This window comes from Mastigoproctus giganteus, chromosome 14 (assembly GCF_048544385.1).
Source record: "Mastigoproctus giganteus isolate SK-2022 chromosome 14, ASM4854438v1, whole genome shotgun sequence".
In the NCBI taxonomy this organism is placed as follows: Eukaryota; Metazoa; Arthropoda; class Arachnida; order Uropygi; family Thelyphonidae; genus Mastigoproctus; species Mastigoproctus giganteus.
This window is the reverse complement of record NC_143588.1, coordinates 51511389-51533284: the sequence shown is the minus strand read 5'-3', so window position 1 is coordinate 51533284 and position 21896 is coordinate 51511389. Positions and strand designations below refer to the sequence as shown.

The following is a 21896-nucleotide window of genomic DNA, read 5'->3' as shown; positions in this document are numbered from 1 at the left end:
GGGCAAAAGCCTCAGATTGCAGGAAAATTTGCAGACCTATCAGTTAGTGCAAATGCATCATGTCTGTACACAGCAAATTAACAAATGTTATTATGGTGGCATTGTTTCATTTCATCTCATTGTGAAGGCATTTACAGTGAGTTCCCTGTTCGTTTATACATCAGATAAGTAATGTTTCCTGAGGGAGAAGACTATTGTTACTTATTCTCAGTCGATACCACCACCAATTATGAAAAAGAACAGCAATACTCTTACTTCTGTATTGCTGTTCTTTTTCATAATTTGGGTGGATGACCTCTGAAGAAGACACAAAAATTATGAAAGATACTGCAATACTATTTCTACCTTGGTCGTTCTTTTCAAAATTTGCATCTTGTTTTTTCACAAAATTCTCACTTTGTTTCTTCCTGTTTATAACGTTACATTTTTCTTTTCCTTTCTTCCCCCCTTTAATCAACATATATCGCTCCCAGGGTACACGGTATTTTCATTATTAGCACTAATTAAATTATAGATATATTCCTACTACATTCTACACATGACAATAAAAATAATTTTTTATATATGTATAGGCCACGGGAAATTAAGATAACCGAGAATAGGCTAGCTTAAAGACCAGTAATGTATTAACTATAATATCTATAGGTAAAAAACACCGGCACGGACAATGTTTAATTAGCCATCATGGCAAAAAACAATGACATTAATGATGAACAAAGACAAATTAAACCACAATAGAATGACAATACAAAAGAATTATAATAGGTACTCTGTTCGTACCCATGCATTGCTAAAACAGCTACTGGGACAACAGAAAAAGCTAGAAAGAAATTAAATAAAACTACCATAATAGAATATTAAAAATAAAATGCGAATAACCATCATAATACAAAAGAATAATTATATATATATATATATATATATATTTTTTTTTTTTCTCTCTTTTAAGGGAATTTGTGCACTTAATGTCAATTTTACAATTGGGTTCTCAGCTGTTATATCATCAGGGACCATTGTTCATGCGTTTTAATGTAAAAGTAAAATATTAATAATTTCTCCTTTATATTTTATTTTCAGGTTATTTTTTTTATTTACAGCAGAATTAATAAGAGCTGACTTTGAACAAAAATAACACTCATTGAAATAACATTTTTTAAAGTTAAATTTGGGGTTGTGCTATGACTGCCAAGTTAATGAGTACAAATTTCTCATTATGATATATTTTAGTATTATTATATTTTATTATTCTTGTTATATATTCTTGGTGTATTTATTTATATTCCTCTCTTTACTAATGTAGCCACTTCCTACTCTAAATCGTATTCCCGGTCTAAAGTTAGCAGGGCAAGCCTTTTCTGATGTCTTAATGTTTTTTGAATTTCTTCACAACTTCGGAGAAACTTTAGGATTTGGTAAGTGAAACAAACAAAAGGTTTCTGAATTGATTTGATATTTTTAGAAAGTCAGCCACTGATTTTATTTTAAAGTTACAGGTAAATTGATTATAATACATGTCCTATCAAATTATAATATATATTATTCTATCAAATGGCCTTGTGATTTTAGCAACTTGTGTGTGACTATGAAATGTGCAATTATTCTATTCTGCAAAAGTGAACAATGGTTGGCTCAGAATTGATTTCAAATGTGTGTCAAACAGTGGTCACAAAGAAACCTATCTGAAAGGAATGATAATTGTAATAGTAGTCACAAAAGTGCAAGAAAGCAAGCTTACACATTATCACAAAAAAAAAAAAAAAAACTTCCAGTATCACTTGCCTTTTCCCTCTAGTTCCAACAGCAAACTACTTTCTGCTGTAGGTAAATTTCCCCCTCTGTTTTTTTTCTGTAGCTATTCTTTCTGAGCCAGAGGAAGGATGCAGTCAGATTTTAGCTAATGTAATCCATTTAAAGCCTTAAATGCCTCATTCAGATCTCACAGTTACTTGAGGCTCCAGAGCTGCAATTGCAGACCTGGAGACTAGGGCTTTCCTAGTGAGCACACGACTTTCTTTCCGTTGCCAATCTGGTGGCCCTACTCTGTGCCTATCCCAACAAATTCACATGCTTTGTAAATGAGGTTTCCAGACCTGTGTGCAGAACTCAAGAAGTGGCTAACTATTGGCTTGTCAAATCACTTCCTTAACCCTTCTGGTAAAATTACTGTATATTGTCATCAGAACCCTGCATTTCAGCCTGTCGCTCTGTTCAGAGAACTTCATATTTGACTGTACAACACCTAGATCTTTTTATTCTGCACTACTCTGAATGTGGTACCATGCAGTTGGTATGTTACTCTAGGCTTACTGCTATCCATACGCAGTACCTTGTATTTGTCAATGAGAAACATCAGTTATCACCTATCAGCCTATCTGCACCTAATTTTTCTAGATCTTGCAATTGCATAACCTGATTATTATCATTAACCATCCTGCCAACCTTCTTATCATCTGCAAACTTAATGTCTTAAGCCTTTATTAATGAGTATCACTAATAAATAGAGCAAACAACAATGAGCCCGGCACTAAATCCTGAGAAATTCCATTAATAACAGTAGTCCAAGAAAAGCAGTACACATTTATAAACACTTTGTTGATCATCCCTTTATCCATAGCACTAACTTGTCCCTAATGCCTCACCTCCAGTTTGTGCGGTAGTCTCTTATATCTGGAACAGTGTCAAAAGATTTTCTGAAATCTAAGCATGCAATGTGAAAATTATTCTTTGCATCTAGTTCCTTCATGCTCTAGCTCAGGAATTAAATATCTCCAAGCTTCACAGCATGAATTAGAATTCTACATTATTGTAACATTGTAAGTCCAAAAGTGACACCATTTCTTTTCATTAGTTCAACTATTACTGATTACCCCATTTTGGCATCAGACATTTTATTTTAAAATCCAAGTTTGGAGTTGCAAGCTGCCGTGGGCAATCTTGTAAATGTTTCCCGAACACATAGATAACTTCATTCCATGAATCTTCTTGGAAGAGCATCAGCCTTAAAGCCTTTGATAATAAGAGCAAATGTATACCATTGATTGGCATGATGGATGCATGCCAAATGTATTCTGTGGACCACTGAAGATCTTGTGGAACAGTCTGTTAGACATATTTGGGTGTGGAGGATGCCTGGTGCATACTTACTAGACTACTAGATTCAGTTTCACAATTGTGAAAGTTTTTGTATGTGTTTTTCACGTTAATGACTGGTCAACTAATCTCATTGCATCGAACCATGAATGATGCATTTCCGAAGTTCTGGACAATTTTATGTAGCCTATATTTTGGCAGATTAATTCATATGTCACTGTTTCCTTCATCCAGAACACTCCATGTCAAAAATCAGCGATTGTAAACGCATGATATGAAATAAATATCACTGGAATATTGCAATGGTCAACAAAAACTCTGACCTTACTTCATTTGAATCCCCTCTATGTGGGAACCTTTGCGTGATGAGAGGACCTCCCATTGATGCTGCTGGTGCTCCAGATTAGGATTACTGTGCTCCAATGCCCACAACCTGGGTTCCAGGCTACCATCAATGGAATCTGGCGTGTTTGTCGTACGCTGTGACCTGTAGAAATTTAGAGGTGGGGGGGGGGGGGTCCTGGTGGTTGAGGGACCCAGCTTCAACACTGGTCCCTGTTTCGGCAACACTGGTGGTCCTGGATGACCCGACTAGGATTAATCAGCAAGTGGGTTCGCCAGAAGGACCAATCATGGTAATGCTCTGTCCCTACCCTCATGGTCCGAGGGACAGGATTTGTGCTGGTGGTAATGCAGGTATGGTACCTGGGTAGCTCTGCCGTTCCGCTCCTGAGTGCATTTATTGCATGCCAGGTAGTGGGTGTCCCTTTGTGTGAGTGGAGAGTTCGGGCACTGAACCAGCTTATAAACATTATGAATCCTGATAAACATTTCTTCAGGGTCACAGTTCTCTGACCAATTACTTCTTGCCGGTCTATACAGATCAGAAATATCTGTGGGATCTGCAGCTGTTTTCCCAGACACTTCCGTATCTGAGCAGATCTCCCATGAATGCAGCGTGGTCACTGCAGAGCTATACGCAGTTGAGCTTGCCTTGGATCATGTACAAACCACCCACCACAAAAAATATATTATATATACTAATTCTCTAAGTTCATTGCAAGCTTTATCATCGATAAAGGTTCAACCCTTACCCTTTCCTGACTCGGATACAGCAGAAGATGCACTTCTTTTCATAATCTGAACTTGATGTTTGTTTCTACTCGATCCCAGGTGACACTGGGATCTCAGGAAATGATTTGGCAGACACTGTAACCAAAAAGGTGACCCTTTTTAACTCCTGCCTGTTAGTCTCCTATACAGACTACAGACAAGTAATTTGAAAGAAACTGGTTGAATTTGAAAGTGTCTGCAATTCTGCCCAGACACGATAGGAGGGAGTTTATGATGAGAGCCCTTTCGATCAATTCGGCCCTGGAAAGATTGTGCAAGGCTCAAGGCGTAGAATTTTTTCAGCCTACTCTGTACTTGTTAACAGGAGAGACTGCTTCTACAGGGATGGGATACACTTAAATAGAAAGGGTGCAAGAATGTTTGCTGATGCTATTGAGGCAGTGTTAGGTGGGTCGGAAAACTGCTAGATTGGGGGGGATACAAGGACTAATAGATTAACAGTAGCCACTGGCAGAGGTGAAAGTGATTCTTGCACTGCTTCTATTGGAATGAGCCGCATACTGGAAAATAAGTTGCAGGATATTTCAGAGACTGCTGGGAATCATTCGAGTACAAATAAACATATAGGTTGTGTTAGGGTAGCTAAGAAAAAGGACAGGTGCATGTATACTTGCATGTACACCAATGCTAGGAGTTTAGAAAATAAATTTGATGAATTTGAGGTATTGCTCAAAACATCAAAGGCAGAGATATTGTGGGGATTTCAGAGACGTGGTGTCACACAGATATAAGGAATGCAGAACTGGAATTTGGGGAGTACAATGTCTACAGAAAGGATAGACAGGATAGGAAGGGAGGAGAAGTTATTCTATTAGTTAAGAAATACATAAAATCCAAGGAAGTGAAGCCAGTCAACATCGCTGGACAGTGCAGTGTCGTGTCAGTTTGGTGTGACATAAGCACTGGGAGATCAAAATTTAGAGTAGGAGTGTGCTATAGGCCACTCGTAAAGGCGACTGTGATGATCTGAGACAGTATTTAAATTCTGTATGCTGGGACCAACCGATGAAGTTACCAACAGCAAATTCAAAATGGGAAGCATTCAAAGAATTTATCTTGGAAGCTACTTGGCTTTACATGCCCACTAAGAAATATTGTTCAAGGTTTAGGCCTAAATGGATGTCAGATGAACTAATGGGACATATGGCACAGAAGAAAAATGCATGGGATACATACAAATTAACACGTGACACAGAAGCCTATGATAGATACAACTTGATCTGTAACCAAGTTACAAAGAAGGTTAGGCAGGCGAAGGCAGATTACGAGAGATCCTTGGCAAGGGATGCGAAGAAAAACAGTAAAGAGTTCTTTACTTATGTAAACTCTAGAAGGTAGGGGATGAATCAGATTGGTCCACTTGATATCGATGAGTCAACTGTTGATGACCCTGCTCAGGTAGCTAACAAACTAAATGAATATTTTGCATCGACATTCACACATGAGGAGTTATTCAGCGGGGGGAATGCGAGACGTGTTTTCAACTCTAGCAGTAAGGTAGAGAATCTTCTAACAACTGAGAGTAAAGTGCAGGAGAAATTGTTGAAGATAAACACAAGAAAGGCACCTGGGGTGGATGGGATCATCCAGTTATATTAAAGGAGGCTGCAAAGGAAGTAGATATGGGATAACAATTAGCTTGTTATCCCATATCTATAAGTTGTTCACAAGGGTCATTACTAACAGATTAGAAAGAATACTTGATGAGAATCAACCGAAAGAGCAAGCTGGCTTTAGGACAGGATTCTCAACTATGGATCACCTTCACGTAATATCACAGCTGATGGAGAAAGCAAATGAATATAAAACACCATTATGCCTGGCATTTGTGGATTATGAAAAGGCATTTGACTCCATACAGCATAAGGCAATGTTTCGGGCACTGGAAAGACAAGGCATAGATACTCCATATATTATGATTTTGAAGAAAATATATGAGCGTGCTACATCCTTTATTAGACTAGACAAAGACAGTAGCAAATTTAAAATCGAGAAAGGAGTTCGACAAGGAGACACAATATCTCCGAAGCTGTTTACTGCTGCCCTTGAGGAAGCTTTCAGAAGATTAGACTGGTCGCAGAAAGGAGTCAATGTGAACGGAGAGTACCTAAACCATTTACGATTTGCAGATGACATTGTGGTCATAAGCCACGATCCCAAAGAATTAGAGGAAAATCTTAATCAGTTATGCACAGTTAGTAAGGATTTTGGACTAAAGATGAATATGGCTAAAACAAAAGTAATGATGAACAAGTATGCCACGGAAAGGGAAATAATGATTGAAGGAGCAGTAATTGAAAAGGTGGAGTCATATACTTATCTGGGACAAGTTATTAGCTGTAATAATGATAAATGGCTGGAAGTCAAGAGAAGAATAAATTTTGGATGGATAGCATTCAGGAAATATAGTCACATACTGAAGAGCAATATCCCAGTTTGTCTGAAACGTAAAATAATGAATCAATGTATACTCCCACCATGACTTATGGAAGTGAAACTTGGGCACTCACCAAAAGAATGGAAGAGAAGCTAAGAACTACACAGCGAAGAATGGAACGAATTATATTGGGAATCAGACTGTTAGATAAGAAGAGAAACACATGGATTAGGCAGCAAACTCAAGTAAAGGACATTCTTATCAAAACTAAAGAACTAAAATGGTCTTGGGCAGGACACATAGCTCGAAGACATGATGACAGATGGACTAAGAAAATAACAGAATGATACCCAAGAGGAGCTAGAAGAAAACCTGGAAGACAAAGGCGGAGATGGATAGATGAAATTCATGAGTTTTTGAGTAGTAAATGGATGGTCAGTGCTCAAAACAGAAGGAACTGGAAAGTTGCTGGAGAGGCCTTCATCCTGCAGTGGATTGAAAATGGCTGATGATGATGATGATGCAAAGGAAGTAAGCAAACCCTTAGCCATAGTTATGAGAGCTTCCTTGGACTCAGGGGAGATACCCACAGACTGGAGATGTGCAAATGTCTCCCCAATTCACAATAGAGGATCAAAGGCTGACACAAGTAATTATAGACCTGTGAGTTTAACTTCTGTTCCCAAAAAATTAATGGAGGCACTGGTTAAAGAAGCACTGCAGGATCATCTAGAGAAGACTTCAGTTATAGCTCGGACACAGCATGGTTTTGTTAAGGGGAAGTCTTGCCTGACCAATTTGATTGGATACTATGATGCAGTCACAAAAGAACTGGATGCAGGAAATAACTTTGATATTAAATACTTGGATCTTAGAAAGGCTTTTGATACTGTTGCACATGGAAGACTGCTGCACAAATTGGAGCAGTGAGGCATTGGAGGCAAATTGCTGCTATGGATAAAGGGGTGGTTGAGGGGGAGAAGACAGAGAGTGGTAATCAATGGACACTGCTCATCGTGGACTAATGTTATTAGTGGAGTCCAACTCTGTGGTACTACACTGACAGTGGTAGAGAATGAAAGGGACCTGAGGGTGGTTGTGCAGGCAGATATGAAGTTCTCTGAGCAGTGCAGACGGGCTGCAAGAGTAGCTCATGGTGTATTGTCAATGATATATAGGAATTTTTCTAGCAGGGAAAAGGAGGTGATTATTCCCTTGTATAAGGCAATGGTCAAGCCACACCTAGAGTACTGTATACAGGCGTGGAGGCCTCATTTCAAGAAGGATGTAGAGCTGCTGGAACGAGTACAGAGAAGAGCAACAAGATTAGTGGATGGAACAAAGGAGCACTCTTACGAAGAAAGGCTTAAGTTTTGCGAATTACAGTGTCTGTAATTCGCAAGAAGACTAGGAGGCTAGGCACCAGCAAGGTGATCTGATAGAGGTGTACAAAACCTTGAATGGTTTGAGGATGCTCAATGCTGATGGGATTCTTCCTCTTGCTCAGAATAATCACCTGAGATTGCATAAGTTCAAATTGAGGAAAGACAGATGTAGGATAGATGTGCGGAAATTTGCCTTTAGCCAGCGGGTGGTTGGTTGGTGGAACAGACTTCCATCCCTTGTCGTGGAAGTTGATAGTCTAAATAAGTTTAAGGCTCAGCTGGACAGGTATTTCGAATGAACAGAGGGGTGAAGTGGAAGTGGTTATTTTTTATTTATTTATTTTACTTTATTTTATTATTTTATTTTTTTTGGCTGATGCTGCATAAGCTTGCTTTCTTGCATCAAATGCCTCTACTAATGCTAATGATAAAAATGCTAATGAGCTGGAAGAAAAATGGGATGCTAGCAGGTCAGCTTTATTCTTGGCTGAAGTGACAACAGAACCATCTGGTTTGACAGAGGTGGGAGCAGAAATGAGCAAAATTTGCTGCCAATAGCTTTGGCAAGAGACCAGAATGCTCGGCTACCAATTGGGCAAGAAGCAAGTTTTCTACTCTTAGCCTGTTCAAACTCTAGTTTGGCCTGATTAATAACTGCTTTAGAATTGTTGCGAACTTTGGTGTAGGCAGAAAATGAAACTGGAGTGTTAGAAACAAGCCAATTACGATATGCAACATTCTTCTCTTGAACAGCCTTAGCACATTTATTGGAAAACCACGTTTTAGATAAAGGACGAGATTTTAAAGTGGAATGTGGGATAAAGCATTCCATTCCTGCTAGAATAATTTCACTCACACGATCTGAACAAACGTTGACATCAGAAGTTTTGAAACAGTAATCCGACCAAGGAAAAGAAGAAAAGAAGGCTCACAGGTCATCCCATTTTGCATTCTTGTAATGCCAAACAACACGAGGTTTGGAATAGCCATGAGATAAAGGTTCCATTGTCGAAGAGACAATCACCACGTTGTGATCTGAAGTGCCTAAAGGACCTGTAACTTTGACCATGTACTTAGAAGGGCTGTTTGTGAGAAAAAGATCAAGCGTATTGGCTGTATGATTAGGATTGTCCGGTATTCTTGTAGGTAAATGCACAATCTGTGCTAGGTCATTAGTAATTGCAAAAGCCTCAGCATCTCGACCTGCTGGGTTGGTGTTACTAGAAAACGGAAGCCAGCTGGAGTTGTGAACATTAAAATCACCAAGGAAAATTACCTCACTGTTAGGAAAGTTGGACTGGAGAAAGTCAAGTTGCAAAGAGAAGAAGTCAAAGAGCTCCAAGTGATTAGTGGAGTTGGGAGAACGGTAGAGACAACAGATGAATTTGACACAATGAGGTAGAGAGGTTTTGAGCCAGAGAAGATCAAAGAGAGGAGATTCCAAATTGACAAGTCTCTGACAGTGAATATCAGAATGGACATATGCACAAGTACCACCTTTGAGGCAAAAGGAATCATACAGCGAATAATTTGGGCATCTCAGATGAGCAGTAGTTGAATCAACTGATAACTGAGATTCTGTCAGAAAAAGTACATCGGGTTTGGCAGACTGCAAGTGGAAATGGACATCGTTGAGATTAGATTTGAGACCCCGTACATTTGTGAAATGAATTAGGAAGTGCTTGGGAGGTTTCGATCTTTTCGTAGATATGCTTGCTCTATTAGTTTGACAATTAATGGTGTATTCAATAGTAAGAGAAAGTGTGTGGGACATTGTGTATGAATAATGAAATTTTTGGATATGGCGTACACGTGGTAAGAATATACCCAGATCCTTGACATAACGTGGCCTCGACAATGCTCCCCGCATACACACTACTCGGATTCCCTCCAGTCACTATCTGGCAGAGTAGAGGTAGCAAGATTATACACTAGCTGATCCAGAAGCCTCCTAGAGAGTTACCAATAGTTTCGGTCCAGTGTACTAACTGGCGGCCGGCCTGCGAACACCGTTATAGAGCTGTGCCTTCGAAATGTAAGGAATATTGGATCTCGCCACGACGTTCATCATAACCTCAAAAGTAATCAGTCATACTGCATGATGGAAGAGATAGGGAAGGGTTGACCGGATCTTAGCTCTAGAGACTGAACATGTGTTCCACCACTTCAAGCCTCCAATACTACTACTTCCTTTGTGACTTGATTACAGACTAGCTTATATATATACCATAGGCTTCTGTTTCGCCTGATAATTTATATGCATCCCATGCATTTTTCTTCTCTGCCACGAGTCTCATTAGTTCATTTGACAACCATTTAAGCCTAAACCTTGAGCAATATTTCTTAACAGGTATGAAACGTTTAGTAGCTGCCACTATTAATTCCTTGAATGCTTCCGACTTTGAATTTGCTCTTGGTAACATCATCAGTTTGTCCCACTGTACAGAATTTAAAAACTGTCTGAGACCACTATAGTCACCTTTATGAAGGTAAAAACCTTACCTTTATCCCTGATGATAATTATATCTTTAAGTAAATCCCACACCAGTACACTGTGATCACTGCCACCTAGTGGTTCCTTTATCTGCAAATTCTTAATACACGAATGATCACTGCTGATAACCAGATCAAGAGTATTGTCCTCTCTGGTTGCCTCTCGAACATGTTGCTGCAGAAAACAATCATCCAATAAATCCAGGCGACTCCGTAGCCAGGTGGGAAGGAGCAGCAGTGCATAGCACACGCTTCTTGATTAGACCGGGGTTCGAGCCCGTCACCACCAAATATGGAGGATGCGGAAAGGTCAGGGAATGACCACCGCATATCCCGGAGCAATATGGCCTTAGTTGCTAATGCTCCTAAAAACCAAACCACACACACACACACACAACCCCCAATAAATCCACCAAAATCTTACTAGTGTGTGTGTGACCAACCCACATGTTCCAGTCAATATCTGGGAAGTTAAAATCCCTCATTATAAGACCTTCTGATTTACTAGCCCACTTTGTTTCTCTGTACAATTTTTCATTGTGCTCATTCGAGTCATTAGGCCTAAAACACACTCCTACTCTTATTTTTGCTTTCGCAGTGCTTATGTCACACCAAACTGACTCAACAGTGCACTGTTCATCTATATCAACTGGATGCACTTCTTTTGATTTTGTTTTTCCTAATTAACAGCATAACACCTCCTCGCTTCGTATCCTGTCTATCCTTTCGGTACACATTGTACTCCTCAAATTCCAGTTCTGCATTCCTTACATCATGACAAAAGGTGAAGCTAACGTATGCAATGCATTTCTCAGAAATGAGCACTTTATGATGTGTCTTGATCTTTGAGAGCTTTTGTTACAACTTGGAGATAAGATATCTTGCATGACTTACATAGAATAGGAATGTGAGGCCATTTACTGAAATTTATATACAATGTATTAAGCTAATGAACTTCCTTCAAAGTTCAGTTTAACCATATTCTGTCCCGTAAATATGTTCAGAGTGAAGGAATTCCCCAAGGCATCCTCAGTGGAACTGTGTTCGCACTCAAAATTACCCTTATCACAGAAGACATTCGTGAATCTGTTTAATCATTTATACACAGATGACTTCAATATTTCATGCCACTCACACATTATGCACACCATGTAGAGGCATAAACCATCTGTAACAGATAATGGATCTCAGTATGGAAGACAGTAGCAATACACTTCTGTAAAAAAAATGCAGAATGCGTCCTGATCCCGAATTATGAATTAGTAAGTATGCATTCCCACTTAAGCACAGTTTCTGATGTCTCGGATTAATCATGGATGATAAATTAAATTTACTCACCGCAAATACCTTCAGGAATTTTTCTAGCAGGGATAAGGAGGTGATTATTCCCTTGTATAAGGCAATGGTTAGGCCACATCTTGAGTACTGTATACAGGTCTGGAGGCCTCATTTCAAGAAGGATGTAGAGCTGCTGGAACGGGTACAGAGAAGGGCAACAAGATTAGTGAATGGAACAAAGTGTTGCTCTTACGAAGAAAGGCTTAAGTTTTGCAAATTACAGAGTCTGGAGACTAGGCACCGGCGAGGTGATCTGATAGAGGTGTATAAGGCTTTGAATGGTTTGAGCATGCTCAATGCCAATGGGATTCTTCATCTTGCTCAGAATAATCACCTCAGAGGGCATAAATTCAAATTGAGGAAGGACGGATGTCGGATAGATGTGCGGAAATTTGCCTTTGGCCAGCGGGTGGTTGGTTGGTGGAACCGACTTCCATCACTTGTTGTTGAAGTTGATAGCCTAAACAAATTTAAAGCTCAACTGGACAGGTATTTCGAACGAACGGAGGGGTGAAATGGGAGTGGTGGTTTTTTTTTTTTTTTTTTTTTTTTTGGCTGATGCTGAATAAGCTTGCTTTCTTGCATCATATGCCTCTACTAATGCTAATGCTAATAACATCTGTTTAAAGAAATTAAATATTGCAAAGGCAGTATCTTCCATGAAAGGGAAGTACAGACCACTTTTTACTGCTGCAAATATATCAGGCCATGATAAGATCTAGGTTAGACCTTGGTACTCCCATCTATAACTCAGCCCGAAAAAGTTTATTAAAATGGTTAGACCTTGTCCATCGTATTACATTGTCTCAGGAGCTTTTCGAGTTTCACTAGTACAAAGTTTATCATAGAATTCCACCAACTACCCCTTAGTCTTTGCAGACAAGTACTCTTTTATGCTGCAAAAATTCAAAGATTACCTTATCGGCTGTGGCAATACCTACCATATATACCTTGCAATGAGATCACTACTCTCACCCATGTAAGAAAAATTCTCTCCTATTTATCGCCACATAGTGATAAACAGTAACTAATTAGATTCTGCTGGATTCTGGGACATTCTGGAATTTCAGGAATTGTGCAAGCTAACAAAGCTGCAAAAAAACCCATCAAATTCCTTTCTAATAAACCACCAGGTATCATTTAATGACTGAATCCCTGTAATTTTTCATTCCTGTGTTATTACCCAGGCAAGCTAGCAAACCTGAATGGATTAAAATATGGAAAAATTAAACAAATAGCACATTATATGAAATAAATAAAGAACCCGAACAATGGAAATCAAGCCTTCACTCAAACAGACACAAAGCCATCTTTGCCAGGCTATTTATTAGGTATACCTACCTGACACAGAGTTTTCTCCTGATGAAAGGTTATCCTTCCCAATGTCAGCAAAGCATATTATCATAGAATGTCATCTTTATAATAATGCCCAGCAAGCAGTTTTTCGATTACATGTACTTTCACAAAATCTCCTAACTCTGCATATAAATGTTAGGAAATAATTCAGACATTAATGGCATTTTTCTTTCCTTCATAATTTAGTGAACGTCATGAATTACATCTAATATAAACTTGAATATGCTTATAAAATAACAGGTGCATTATAGCCAGAGTAGATTTTCTGCAAAAAAATCCCTCAACAACAGCAACAGTCCAACTGCATAGAATTTTAAAACCATTTGAGACAACTGTAGTCACCCTTCCAAAAACCTTTCCCTTTACCCTTAAAAGTAGTTATGTCTTTAAATCCCACATCAGCAAACTGTGATCACTGCTACCCAGTTAGTCTTTTACCTGCAGGTTGTTAATGCATGACAGGTTGCTTCTCATAATCAAATCAAGGACATTGCTTTCTCTTGTTGCCTCTCTAACATGCTGCTGTAGATAGCAATCTTCCATCAAATGCACAAAAGTCTTACTATTAACTCACACGTTCCATTTAATATCTGGAAAGTTAAATTCCTATATTATAAGACATTGTGATTTACTGTATTGTTGTTTGTTAGTTATCCTCATCACAGTCATAAGGTCTGTAACACTTGCTCCTACTCTCATTTTCATTTACCCAGTGTTTGTCACACCAAACTGCCTCAACATTGCACTTGCCACACATTGACTGAAAGCACTTCCTTAGATTTAATATGCTTCTTAACCGAGAGCATACCCCTTTCTTCCTCTTGTCCTTTCTGTATACAATATATTCCCCATATTCAAATTCTGCATCCTTTTGTCTATTGTGTATCATGTAGACAAACGTGGAGCAGAATGAGACTATTTTTAATCAACTGTGGTACAGAGAATTAATGTGTTAATAATACTATAGATATTGTCAATGATGATCAGATTTTTATCTATCAATACCCTCAAAATTTATAGAAATTAGGTATGAGATATTATTTCTGTTTGGAAATTTTCTGAAGAAAAGTAAAAATGAATTAGAATTTGTTAGTACACAAGTTTAAAGTATGGACATGTAATGCTGTGAAGGATATCTTATTTTTGGAGGGCACTGCGGGTTTTGTTCATTCGTACAGCATTTATCCATCTCATAAGGAATCTACTGATTATCATACTGCAAGATTAGGAAGCTGATTGCTACTTTGTTAATGATAAATATTGCCTTGAATATGTTAAAGTCTTGGATAATTTGATAAAACGTATTACTGATGAATTATAAAATGAAAGTTTTACAGTTTAATGCTCAACATGTGAAGAGTGTAGCAGTTGAGCTAAATCAAGTTATGGTGGTGGTATATGCTGTGATCTGGCCCTCGTACAAAAACCTTGTGTAGTGGGCGATCATGTATGGGGATATCCTGTGAGTATGTCTACCTAATTTTTCTAGCCAACTTTTCATCCTGCCAAAATTTTTATTATCTACAAAATTAGACAATAAGTTTGATATGCTTTCATCTATATCATAATACTAAATATTGTATACATAAAGGGTCCCAGCTGGGACCCTCGGCAGACTCCACTTAATGGCAGTAGTCCAAGAGTGCATTGGCTATTTATAGCTGCACTTGTCTTCTACTTTTCGTTATCACTTTATCCATAGTAGTAACTTGTCTATATTTGCTCAAGTTTGTACTACAGTTTTTTGCATGAAACACTGAAACCAAAAATCCACACTGATCTAAATCAGTGTGGATTTTAGATCACCAATCTAAAACTTAAAATCCACAAATCTAAAATGTGTCAAAATTATTGTTTTCCTCCATTTCCTTTGTTGCTGCATCATAGTAGTTATTCACATTGGTCATACAGAATCTCTTCCCCCTCAGCCTGACACACCCATGTTGTGAGTTCTGCCTAATTCCATTCCTGTTAAACTGATCCTGCAGATCTTCTTTAACCTCTACTTCATTATTTTCCCTAGGGCAGACGTGAAGCTTAGAGGCATATTGTTGCTGAAGTCACCCTTTGAACCTCCTTTGTGAATAGCAGAAACATTTGCCTTTTGAAAAACTGCTCTATCAAAAGATTGAAACCCATTACATTGTTGCGGGGCTCTCCTCTCCAAATCAATACGGTTTTAGGAGATGGTGCTCTGCAGCTGATGCTCTGGAAAACATAATAAACGAAGCATATACCTGCACCAGCAAGTATTTCTAATAATCTCAATAGATTTTGCCGTAGCGTTTGACTCGGTGTGGTGGCCAAGCATCCTCGGCAGGCTCCAGAAGGCAAACATACCCATCAACTTATACAATGCATTCAGACCTACTTAGCAAATAGAAAAGTCAACGTCAGTGCTCTATACTGCCAGGTGTCATGACCAGTCTTCAGGGCTCTGTCCTGGGACCCCTGCTGTGGAATCTAATCCTTGATGAGTTCTTAAACTTTGACCTGAACACAGTAAAATGCAAGCCTAAGTTGATGATATCATAATAATGCTTGAGGCAAACAGCAGAGCCCAAATGGAAGCAACGACAAATCGAGCCATCTCAACACTGCTGCACTGTATCCAAGAGAACCAGCTCAGAATTTCCCTGGAAAAAAACGAATTCAATCCTTTCGAGGGGTTCTGTGGATATTAGGAGGCTCCCACAGATAAAATCCATGGAACAACCATAAAGCTAAAAATGGAACTAAAATATCTCGTGATAGTCCTGGATAAGAACATGTCACTCACCCCACATCTCAATTACCTATGGACCAAAATCAGGAATTACTCCACTATGATTTCCACAGTTACCAGAAGGGACTGGGGCTTGAAGAAGAGGACACGCTTTTCTACAAGGCTATTTTCATCCCGACTCTGTCATATGCTGTAGGTGTGTCAACAAAGCAATCACTGCAGTAAACAGGAGAAAACTAGACACCATACAGTGCTCTATCCTCCAAACTATCTCCAGAGCATGTTGTACGGTTAGCACCCACACACTCCGTGTTCTCGTTGGATCCCTTCCCCTGGACCTGGAAATTGTGTGCTGTGGGCTGCTTTACCAACTGTCCAAAGGGAGAGCAGCCACCTGCATTTGGCTTCACTATCGATCCAACAAACAACACAACTGCTGAAAAGAGGCATCTAATGACACTCCTATTGCAGGCACAATGGTCCGACTCCCCCAAAGGAGCCACAACACGGAAATTCTTCTCGGATGTACATTGGATATACCCAAGCCAGCCTACATGGTTTGCTGCAGGCCTCCATACCACCTTTCTCCTCACAGGGCATGGGTCCTTCAGGAGGAAACTCTACGACTTTGGTCTCTCAGATTTGCCGCAGTGTCACTGCGGAGAGGAAAAAACCTGACCACCTCATACATGAATGTCCTACCTACGAAAACCTTCACCGCATTCTCATGACAAATACCCATTTCACACTCAGGAACCGAGAACAACTCTTTTGCAAAAGGAGGAACACCACTGTGCCTTCACACTCTTTGCTCAGTAGCTCTTTTCAAGACAAAAAAAACTCTTCTACGACCATAGAACCACGGACTGGCACCTCGTAAAGTTAGCTGCATGGCTACTCTGCAAGTCTACAAGCCCACAACGATCAGTCCAAATCCTCCAAACCCAGCGACTCTTAAGAGACAGTACACTACAAGAACCAGAGAAGAAATAAGAAAGGAAAAGGGAAAGAATAAAGTACAGTCAGTCCTCGTATAGCACGATAGTTGTGTTCCTAGAAACCCTCATTCAATGCAAAATCGTGCAGTATGAACAACTGGCCCTATGGGAAAAATAGAGTTAGGTGCCGACCACTCAAGACTTAACACACATTTGTAACGAAAACATTACCAAACACAATAAATAATTGTAATAAAATATTGCTAATGCTTTTGCTTCTATCGTAAGAAAACTTGTTTTTTGTTTGATTTTCTATCCAAACAGATGACAGCCATTCCATCTCTTCCAATTCTTGAGTCTTAATCTAATGCCTTAATTAATGATTTTAATTACACTTTGAGTTGTTCCTGCTATGAAAGTTATTTTTATTTTCTCTGCATTCTTTGTAATTCTCGGCGTTGCCTCATTTAGGTCTGTAGCATGTGCAATATCACATGGTCTTTCATTTCGCTCAAAGCGTTTTACAATTTCATATTTTTTTCTCTATCGACAGAGGCGGACTGGCCATAAGCCATACCAGGGAAACCCCGGTTGGCCGGAGGCTGGTGTGATTTTGGCCATAAACACTAGTATGAGGCCACTATAAATTTTCCCGGGTACAAATTTTTGACCCAGTCTGCCTCTGTTTATAGATATTGCTTGTCTTTTTCTCCCTGAATCTGTAGTGTCTTCACCAGGATGCTTCCTTTTCACATCTTTTAAGTATTTTACTCATTTTTAGAGAATAAAGCAAAATTACAAAACGGGGAGGCACGCTTGATACACATAAACAAAGCTGTGCGCATGTAGCAACTGAATAAACAACACCGTAAAGGCAGAGATACACTATTAACACCTCACATTTTACTAAAGCACATTTCTAGGGGTTACTACCATAAAGCAGTTGGCGCCTCCGTAGCCAGGTGGGAAGGAGCAGCAGTGCGTAGCACACGCTTCTTGATTAGACCGGGGTTCGAGCCCGTCACCACCAAATACGGAGGATGCGGAAAGGTCAGGGAATGACCACCGCATATCCCGGAGCAATATGGCCTTAGTTGCTAATGCTCCTAAAAAGCAAATAACAAACAAACTAACAAACAAACCATAAAGCAATAAAAACAATTTCCAGTTGCGTTTCTGCTAGTGGAATCTGTGTTTACTACCAGTTTATAAACTGGTAGTAAACTCGATCTAATTGCATTTGTGATAACACCGATAGATGGAATTGTGTGGGTTTTTACGTTATTATGGTGAAATGTGTTTCCCCTTCACTGATATAAGAAACATAAATACATTTTCAGAATCTTCTCTTCTTTCCTATCGTGTTGCGTTCGGTTGGGGTGATTCTGTGTTCGGCTGCCATTTCTTGTAAACACAAAGGCGAATCGTGCATAAGCGAATTCGGTTTGTGTTTTATAAGATATCATTCCCCTATTTATAAATCATGTATGATCGAATTCGTGTAATGTAAACACGTGTTATACGAGGACTGACTGTACAAGGAAAGAAGTAAGAGAGAAATTCTTTGAAAAAAAGAAAGAAAGAAAAACATATTGACTGCGACAACCAAACCTGGGCAGGATTCTTTCCCATGCCTTATCACCTTGGCAGAGTTTAATTTGAGTGCAGAAATACCCTCCTGCATTAGCTATCTGCGATCCCACAGCACCTTGCTGCCAATACGTCACCTGACAATCTGGACCAGGCACCTTGCCTGGCCACTTTCATTCCCTCTTCCCAGCGGGGTGGGGAGGGGATGGGGAGTCTTTTCTGTCTCCTTTCCTCCTCGCCGACCCTCCCCTTTCCCTCCTGGTGGGGCACCTCCGTAGCCAGGTGGGCAGGAGCAGCAGTGCGTAGCACACACTTCTTGCACACAATCGGGGTTCGAGGCCTTGACCACCAAATACGGAGAATGCGGAAAGGTCAAGGAATGACCACCACATATTCCCCCGGAGAAATATGGCCTTAGTTGCTAATGCTCCTAAAAACCAAATAACAAACCCTCCTGGTGGGGCATGGGCCTGCCCCCCACTGATTCCTTGTGTGTGCCTTCTCTATTGCCCCCATTTTTCTGTCTTTTCCCTCCAGTCTTCTTCACCCCCACCTATCTTAATACAAGCAATTGCCCACACACAACAAAATTTAAATACGTTCTAATTAACTTTTGCCCATATACTAATCCTTTCCTTTTGAAGCGACATTACCCTTTGAAATTGAAATAAAACTAATTAAATTATTATTTTTTTTTTTTTTAAGGTCCTAGCCACTGGAATCTCAGGAAATTAGGTGGCAGGACCTGCCAGAATAAATAATTATAATACTGGTGTACGTGGTCTGCCTCCACGTTCCACGTGGTGAAAGTGGGGCAAAGTTGGACCTGAGCAGGAGTCCAGGAGCAGGAGTCCAGCGACTAAATGACCAGATGAACAATGGTACACAACGCTGCACATGTACAGTATCCATACACTTTTAAATCTCTGGCATTTGCGGTAAACTGGCACACCCATCACAAAGCAAGCAACGCGGAGATGGGGGAAACCCTGGTGCCACTTGACACCAAACACACTTTGAATCTGCAGACACTGTTGTGATATCAGAGTTGTCACTCAGATATAGGAATCCAGAATTTGAACATGGGGAGTACAACGCATGCAGAAAGAATAGACAGAATTGTACAGTCTAATAATTATTTCTAGAGGTAATGAAACCTTTGGCCATAATATGAGCTGTTTTGCATTTATAAGCAGTTAAGCATGCATTATCCAATTAATGATTAAATTTGAAGAATATGGCTTCAGCAAAATGTGATTGTACTTTGTTCATTCCTTGGCTTCTTTCCTTGGAAAATGGTCATAGAGGAATTCTTAAAACTTGACTATGAATGGGCTGTCAGTCAATTTTGCGAAAATATCTATTTTAATTTATGATAATACTAGATCTGAAATAGAAAATAGGATATCTGTTTTATTCTCGAAACTGTTTGATTGGAGTTGGAAATAAGTGAAGGAATCTCTCTCAGTATTGAACTGTCCCCAGGTATTTGGACCTAAACCTTATAGAGCAATGGTTCTTTACTGAATATGTTCTGAAAAATGAAATAATGCTCTTGTGTGCTCAGCTTTAAGAAGACTTGTTAGTATGCATTAGGGTACAAAGGGATGCCAGGTGAATTTATTGCGTATTTTATGAATCATTGGCTGTGTTGCTTGTTTTATCGTATTATTCTTTCACATCATTCCATTACTTGTAAATATTTATTCCTTTTAAACCATTAAAATAATGGACATACAGCATGAAATCACAAATTTACAAAAAAATTCCATAAATGTAAGACATTTGTATTTACCCTCTGACCACTGTTAATAGGAGTACATCTACACTTATTAACAGTGGTCCAGATTCCATTAGAGATATTTATATTTATTAAATATTATTAAAATTATTAGAGTTATTAAAACCTCCCAGATCCCATTAGAGTTATTAAAGTTTAACTTGAACGTGACTAATACGTCATAATCTGTTTCCAGCTTTGCACGAAGTTAATTTATCTTATAAACAGACTTGTCTTTTGATATCTAATTCAAAATAGTTACACAATTCTGTATTCTTGTGTTAATGGCAGATGGGTTCCCTTTTGTTGGTTTAGGTATGGGGTGGGCAACCTCCTGCTTGTGAATGTGCATAATCCGACCTGCCAAAGAAAATTAAACTTTTGGAATTATCACAACTTTTATCTCAACAATTAAACTTTTGGAATTACTGGATTTTATAAAAATTTGAACTGAGAACAATTTCCACATCTGATAAATAATGAAAAGAAAATCCTGGCATTATTTGGAAGTACATACAGATGTGAACAATTTTTTTCAAAAATAGCATTTATAAAATTCAAGAACAAGTCCTGAATTTTTGATTAAATTTTGAAAGTACTCTGCCCATTGTGCAACAGATTTTGATTCAATGACAAAAATAAACAGTATCAAATCTCACATTAAATATTATAAAGAAAAAATTAAATTTTTGTTACTGGAATTAATTTTTATTTTTTAGTAATTGTAGTTTTGTAATTTTATCTTGAATTTGTATTTCGGTTTTCTTATTAATAGAATTAATTATATATATGATTATGTATAAATATCATAATAAATAACATAAAACTGTTTACGACAATATTTTCTTTATGCACCTTTTAAATCCTAAAAATCCTGGAAGGCTAAAGAAAATTTGGCCCACATGTACTTCACAGGCATTTTATTTGGCCCGCTGTTTAAAAAGGTTGCCCACCCCTGGTTCAGATTGTTATGTGGATTGTATCATATTTCGCTAGTGCAAAAATTCATGAGTGTAAGTATTGTTGTGTGTTTTGGATTCTGTAGTCCTTTCTTTAAATACTAATACTGCAGCACACCTTACCATCCAACGTAGCAAGGTGTTTTTTTTTTCTTCTCAAGTTTCTATGTGACTGCCATACAGAGCTACTACTGCACACCCTCCTTCTCTCTGGACTTCATTTATTCAAGGTTTTTGTCTGTCCACAAAATAAAAGACGTTCCAAATGCTGGTAAAGAGAGAACCTCAGTCTCTGAGTCTTGGCTTTAAAGGTCAATCAATGCACTACTTGGAAATGTATTTGCAGAAAGAGGAACACTTTGTTGCAAAAAGTAATTTTGTAGGGATATCAGAGACATGGTGTCACACAAATATAAGCAGTGCAAAATTGGAATTTGGGGAGTACAATGTGTATAGAAAGGATAGACAGGGTAGGAAGGGAGGATGAGTTATGCTGTTAGTTAAGAAACACAATCTAAGGAATTGCATTCAGTTGACATGGATGGACAGTGCAATGTCGAGTCTGTTTGGTGTGACATAAACACTGGGAAAGGGAAAATGAGAGTAGGAGTGTGCTATAGGCCTAATGACTCTGATGAGTACAACGAACAGTTGTGCAGAGAACTAGACTGAGCTAGTAAATCAGTATCTTGTGTTGAGGGATTTTAACTTTCCACGTATTGATTGGAGCT

General features: G+C 38.9%; 1 protein-coding gene across 1 annotated transcript in view; it reads left to right on the top strand.

The window, feature by feature from the left end:
* Positions 1–21896, top strand: part of tou (bromodomain adjacent to zinc finger domain 2B toutatis) — a 914913-nt gene that overhangs the window by 598693 nt on the left and 294324 nt on the right. Inside the window, 1 exon segment of the mRNA XM_090388865.1 lies at positions 1301–1412. Coding sequence (XP_090244991.1) covers positions 1301–1412 — 112 coding nt within the window.